The sequence below is a fragment of the Passer montanus genome, unplaced genomic scaffold (genome assembly GCF_014805655.1).
Source record: "Passer montanus isolate IOZ18808 unplaced genomic scaffold, ASM1480565v1 scaffold847, whole genome shotgun sequence".
NCBI classification, from domain to species: Eukaryota; Metazoa; Chordata; class Aves; order Passeriformes; family Passeridae; genus Passer; species Passer montanus.
Window position 1 is genome coordinate 3,063 of NW_024373779.1, and position 6,694 is coordinate 9,756.

Below are 6,694 nucleotides of genomic sequence, written 5' to 3' on the forward strand. Positions count from 1 at the left end.
TTCCCCCCATTTTCCCCCCTTTCCTCCATTCTGCCCCCATTTCCCCCCATTTTTTCTCAATTTCCCCCATTTTTCCCTCATTTCCCCCCAAATTTCCCCCCATTTTCCCCCCATTTCCCCCCACATTTTTCCCATTTCCTCCCAATTTCCCCCCAAATCCCCCCAGTCCTCCTCACCTTCAACCTCTGCACGATCTCCTTGACCTCCTCGGCCGCTCCCTCGGCTCCTTCCTCCGCTCCCGCTCCCGTTCCCGATCCCGTTCCCGATCCCGATCCCGATCCCGCTCCCACCCTGAGGCTGACCAGATCCCCGCGCCCGTGGTAGATCCTCAGCGCCGCCCCCTCGGCGCTCCAGCCGATCACGTCGCCGGTGAAGCAATGGAACACCACCTCCTTGGCCGCCAGGTCCACCAGCACCACCAACTCCTTGGAGACGCCCAACACGCACGGCACCTCCGCGCCGCCCCGGCCGAAATCCAACGCCGAGACGCGCCACGACACGGCGCCGGCGCTCTCCAGCTCCGCCAAGGGCCGCGCTTTGGATTTCTCCTTCTTCTTGGAAGCCAAGGAGATGAGGTTGAACTTCCCGACCGTGTCCAAGGGCGTGTTGGTGACGTAGTTTTCCGCCAGGTCCCGCAGGTATTCCTGGCGCGTCCTGGTGGCCATGGTGCGGAATTTGTGGGATTTGTGGGCGGCGTTCTCGGCGTTGATGGCCTTGGCCAAGAGGAAGGCGCGGAAGAGGTCGGAGCGGCGGAAGGTGACGCCGGACGGCGGCACCGGGGGGCCGAAGGGAGGGACGTCCTTGGAGCGGGTGACGGCGACGCTTTTTTGGGGGAAAAAAGAGGGAAAGAGGAATTTTGGGGTTTAGGGGATTTGGAGGTTGGGGAAGGTCTTTGGGGTTGGTCGGCTTGGGGTTCTTCAAGATTCGGGGTTGGTATTTTGGGGGATCTTCCAGTTAATCTTTGGGATCAGACAACTCTGGGGATCCCCCAATTTCTGGGATCCTCCAACCAATTTTTGGGATCCTTCAACTCTTGGGATCATCCAACCAATCCTTGGGGTCTTTCAACTCTTGGGATCCTCCAACCAATTTTTGGGACCCTTCAGCTCTTTGGGATCCTCCAACCAAACTTTGGGATCCTTCAACTTTTGGGATCATCCAATCAATTTTTGGGATCCTTCAACTTTTGAGATCCTCCTACCAACCTTTGGGATCCTTCAACTCTTTGGGATCATCCAACCAATCCTCGGGGTCCTTCAACTTTTTGGGATCCTCCAATGAATTTTTGGGATCTTTCAACTTTTGGGATCCTCCAGTGAATTTTTGGGATCCTTCAACTCTTGGGATCCTCCAGTCCATTTTTGGGACCCTTCAACTCTTGGGATCCTCCAACCAAACTTTGGGATCCTTCAGCTTTTGGAATCATCCAACCAATTTTTGGGATCCTTCAGCTCTTTGGGATCCTCCAACCAAACTTTGGGATCCTTCACCCATTTTTCCCTCATTTCCCCTCAAATTTCCCCCCATTTCCCCCCACATTTTCCCCATTTTCCCCCATTTTTTCCCCATTTTCCCCATTTTTCCCTCATTTCCCCTCAAATTTCCCCCCATTTTCCCCCCATTTCCCCCCACATTTTTCCCATTTCCCCCCAATTTCCCCCCAAATCCCCCCAATCCTCCTCACCTTCAACCTCTGCACGATCTCCTTGACCTCCTCGGCCGCTCCCTCGGCTCCTTCCTCCGCTCCCGATCCCGATCCCGATCCCGATCCCGGTGCCGATCCCGATCCCGCTCCCGCTCCCACCCTGAGGCTGACCAGATCCCCGCGCCCGTGGTAGATCCTCAGCGCCGCCCCCTCGGCGCTCCAGCCGATCACGTCGCCGGTGAAGCAATGGAACACCACCTCCTTGGCCGCCAGGTCCACCAGCACCACCAACTCCTTGGAGACGCCCAACACGCACGGCACCTCCGCGCCGCCCCGGCCGAAATCCAACGCCGAGACGCGCCACGACACGGCGCCGGCGCTCTCCAGCTCCGCCAAGGGCCGCGCTTTGGATTTCTCCTTCTTCTTGGAAGCCAAGGAGATGAGGTTGAACTTCCCGACCGTGTCCAAGGGCGTGTTGGTGACGTAGTTTTCCGCCAGGTCCCGCAGGTATTCCTGGCGCGTCCTGGTGGCCATGGTGCGGAATTTGTGGGATTTGTGGGCGGCGTTCTCGGCGTTGATGGCCTTGGCCAAGAGGAAGGCGCGGAAGAGGTCGGAGCGGCGGAAGGTGACGCCGGACGGCGGCACCGGGGGGCCGAAGGGAGGGACGTCCTTGGAGCGGGTGACGGCGACGCTTTTTTGGGGGAAAAAAGAGGGAAAGAGGAATTTTGGGGTTTAGGGGATTTGGAGGTTGGGGAAGGTCTTTGGGGTTGGTCGGCTTGGGGTTCTTCAAGATTCGGGGTTGGTATTTTGGGGGATCTTCCAGTTAATCTTTGGGATCAGACAACTCTGGGGATCCCCCAATTTCTGGGATCCTCCAACCAATTTTTGGGATCCTTCAACTCTTGGGATCATCCAACCAATCCTTGGGGTCTTTCAACTCTTGGGATCCTCCAACCAATTTTTGGGACCCTTCAGCTCTTTGGGATCCTCCAACCAAACTTTGGGATCCTTCAACTTTTGGGATCATCCAATCAATTTTTGGGATCCTTCAGGTCTTTGGGATCCTCCACCAACCTTTGGGATCCTTCAACTCTTTGGGATCATCCAACCAATCCTCGGGGTCCTTCAACTTTTTGGGATCCTCCAATGAATTTTTGGGATCTTTCAACTTTTGGGATCCTCCAGTGAATTTTTGGGATCCTTCAACTCTTGGGATCCTCCAGTCCATTTTTGGGACCCTTCAACTCTTGGGATCCTCCAACCAAACTTTGGGATCCTTCAACTTTTGGGATCATCCAATCAATTTTTGGGATCCTTCAGGTCTTTGGGATCCTCCAACCAAACTTTGGGATCCTTCAGCTCTTGGGATCCTCCAATGAATTTCTGGGATCCACCAATCAATTTTTGGGATCTCCCAACTCTTGGGATCCTCCAACCAATCTTTGGGATCCCCCAACTCTTTGGGATCCTCCAGTCCATTTTTGGGACCCTACAACTCTTGGGATCCTCCAACCAATCTTTGGGATCCTTCAACTTTTGGAATCATCCAACCAATTTTTGGGATCCCCCAACCAATCTTTGGGACCCTCCAACTCTTGGGATCCTCCAATGAATTTTTCTTGGGGTCCTTCAACTCTTTGGGATCCTCCAACCAAACTTTGGGATCCTTCAACTTTTGGGATCATCCAATCAATCCTTGGGGTCCTTCAACTCTTTGGGATCCTCCAATGAATTTTTGGGACCCTTCAACTCTTGGGATTCTCCCACCAATTTTTGGGACCCTTCAACTTTCGGGATCCTCCAACCAAACTTTGGGATCCTTCAGCTTTTGGAATCATCCAACCAATTTTTGGGATCCTTCAGCTCTTTGGGATCCTCCAACCAAACTTTGGGATCCTTCAACTTTTGGGATCATCCAATCAATTTTTGGGATCCTTCAACTCTTGGGATTCTCCAACCAAATTTTTGGGATCTTTCAACTTTTGGGATCATCTAACCAATCTTTGGGACCCTCCAGCTCTTGGGATCCTCCAACGAATTTTTGGGATCTTTCAACTTTTGGGATCCTCCAACCAATCCTTGGGGTCCTTCAACTCTTTGGGATCACCCAACCAATCTTTGGGATCCTCCAACTCTTGCAATCCTCAAACCAAATTTTGGGGTTCTTCAACCTTTGGGATTCCCCAACTCCTGGGATCCTTCAACCTTTGGGATCCTCCTCCAGTCCATTTTTGGGACCCTACAACTCTTGGGATCCTCCAACCAATCTTTGGGATCCTTCAACTTTTGGAATCATCCAACCAATTTTTGGGATCCCCCAACCAATCTTTGGGACCCTCCAACTCTTGGGATCCTCCAATGAATTTTTGGGATCTTTCAACTTTTGGGATCATCTAACCAATCTTTGGGACCCTCCAGCTCTTGGGATCCTCCAACCAATTTTTGGGATCCTTCAACTTTTGGGATCCTCCAACCAATCCTTGGGGTCCTTCAACTCTTTGGGATCCTCCAACGAATCTTTGGGATCCTCCAACTCTTGCAATCCTCAAACCAAATTTTGGGATTCTTCAACCTTTGGGATTCCCCAACTCCTGGGATCCTTCAACCTTTGGGATCCTCCAGCCAATCTTTGGGATCTGTCAACTCTTGGGATCATCCAACCTTTAGGACCCTTCAACCCAATTTTAGTTTTTTGTATTTTTGGGAAGTTTTTTCCAAATTTTGAGGAATTTTTGGGAATTTTCAGAAAGTTTTGGTAATTTTGTGTAAAATTTGTGGAATTTCTGCTGATTTTTTACAAATTTTTGGTAATTTTGGTGATTTTTCGCAAAATTTTGGGCAATTTTTGCTATTTTTTTACAAATTTTTTGTATTATCCTCCAACGAATCTTTGGGATCCTCCAACTCTTGCAATCCTCAAACCAAATTTTGGGGTTCTTCAACCTTTGGGATTCCCCAACTCCTGGGATCCTTCAACCTTTGGGATCTTCCAACCAATCTTTGGGATCATCCAACCCTTGACCCAAGACGATGAACCCCAAATCCCAAAATCCCTCCAGGAAAATCCATCTCAACCCTTCCAAAAACCAGGAATTCTCCCCAAATCCCACCGGACTCGTTCTCCAACCCCGTCCCCACAACCCAACCAATTTTTGGGAATTTTTTGCAATTTTTAGGATTTTTTGCAAAGTTTTGGCAATTTTTTTCCCAAATTTTTGGGATTTTTGGGGAAGTTTTGTAAAGTTTTGCAAACTTTTGGGAATTTTTGCAATTTTTGGGGAAGTTCTTACAAAATCTTGGGAATTTTCAGAAATTTTTGATAATTTTTTGCTAATTTTGGGGAATTTTTTACACATTTTTGGGGTTTTTTGGGAATTTTTGGGATTCTCAAATCCTGGGCCCTGCAGATCCGATGGGATCAAAATTTTCAGAAATATTTGGGAATTTTGGGGAATTTTCAGAAAGTTTCTGTAATTTTTTGCAAAATTACAGAATTTTGTAATTTTGTAATTACAAATTTGTGGAATTTTTGCTATTTTTTCACAAATGTTTGGTATTTTTGGGGAATGTTTTGCAAATTTTGAGGAATTTTTGGGAATTTTCAGAAAGTTTTGGTAATTTTGTGTAAAATTTGTGGAATTTCTGCTGATTTTTTACAAATTTTTGGTAATTTTGGTGATTTTTCGCAAAATTTTGGGCAATTTTTGCTATTTTTTTACAAATTTTTTGTATTTTAGGGAATTTTTTTTGCAAAATGTTGGGAATTTTTGGGAGCCACCTGTAGGAGACGCTGTCGGAGCAGGGCTGGTGGGCGCGCACGATGATGAAGACGTGCTGGAAGTGCGAGCGGATGTTCTGGGGCGTGAAGGGCAGCGCGCCGGGCTCTTGGAAGATGATGGTGACGATGTCGTTGCCGATGTGGCGCTTCCGGAGAAGCTGGGAATGGTTTTTTGGGGAAAAAAAAACAGTGGGAATGGGTGGGATGCAGATTTGGGATGGTCCAAGGAAGTTTTGGGGTTGTTCGGTTCTTGGGAGGCTTCAACCCTTGGGATAATCCCACAAACCTTTGGGATCATCCAACCCTTGAGATTCTCCAACTCTTGGAATCCTTCAACTCTTGGATCTCCCAACCAAACTTTGGGATCATCCAACTCTTGGGACCACTCAACCCTTGGAATCCTCCAACTCTTGGAATCCTTCAACCCTTGGATCCCCCAACCAACCCCTGGGACCACTCAACCCTTGGGATCCTCCAACTCTTGGATCTCCCACTCTTGGAATCCTTCAAGCCTTGGATCCCTCAACCAACCCTTGGGATCATCCAACCCTTGAGATTCCCCAACTCTTGGGATCTCCCAAGTCTTGGAATCCTTCAACCCTTGGGATCATCCAACCCCTGGGGCCACTCAACTCTTGGAATCCTTCAACCCTTCAGATCAACCAATCTTTGGGATCTTCCAACCAACTCTTAGAATCCTTCAACCCTTGGGATCACCCAACCCTTGGAATCCCCCATCTTCTAGGACCACCCAACTCTTGGGATCCTTCAGCTCTTGGGAAAATCCAATTCTTGGGACCATCCAACCCTTGGATCTCCCAACCAACCCTTGGAATCTTTCAACCCTTGGGATCAACCAATCCTTGGGATCTTCCACCCAACTCTTAGAATCCTTCAACCCTTGGAATCCCTCAACTCTTGGAATCCTTCAACCCTTGGGATCCACCAGCTCTTGGGATCCTTCAACCCTTGAGATCAACCAATCCTTGGGATCTTCCAACTAACTCTTGGAATCCTTCGACGCTTGGGATCCCCCAACTTCTGGGACCAGCCAACCCTTGGGATCTCCTAACCAACCCTTGGGATCCTCCAACCCTTGAGATCCCCCAACTTCTGGGACCACCCAACTCTTGGGATCTCCCAATCTCCATGGACCGAATCCATGGAAAACCCCGGGATGATGCGGAGGTTCCGGCGGTACCTGCTGGCGGTTGTTGGGCGTGTAGGGCAGCATGGTGGACACGTGGAACATGATCTCGTAGTCCTGGTAC

The 6,694-nt window shown here is 49.5% G+C and overlaps 1 protein-coding gene across 1 annotated transcript in view; it reads right to left on the reverse strand.

The window, feature by feature from the left end:
- Positions 1-6,688, reverse strand: part of LOC120513626 (signal-induced proliferation-associated 1-like protein 3) — a gene marked incomplete at its 3' end in the record, with an annotated part of 8,489 nt that extends 1,801 nt beyond the window's left edge. Inside the window, exons 1-3 of the mRNA XM_039733215.1 lie at positions 6,625-6,688; positions 5,424-5,581; positions 1,685-2,336 (exon numbers count right to left, since the gene is read on the reverse strand). Coding sequence (XP_039589149.1) covers positions 1,685-2,336; positions 5,424-5,581; positions 6,625-6,675 — 861 coding nt within the window. The remainder of the gene's footprint in view (positions 1-1,684; positions 2,337-5,423; positions 5,582-6,624) is intronic.
- Between the last annotated feature and the right edge of the window lie 6 nt (positions 6,689-6,694).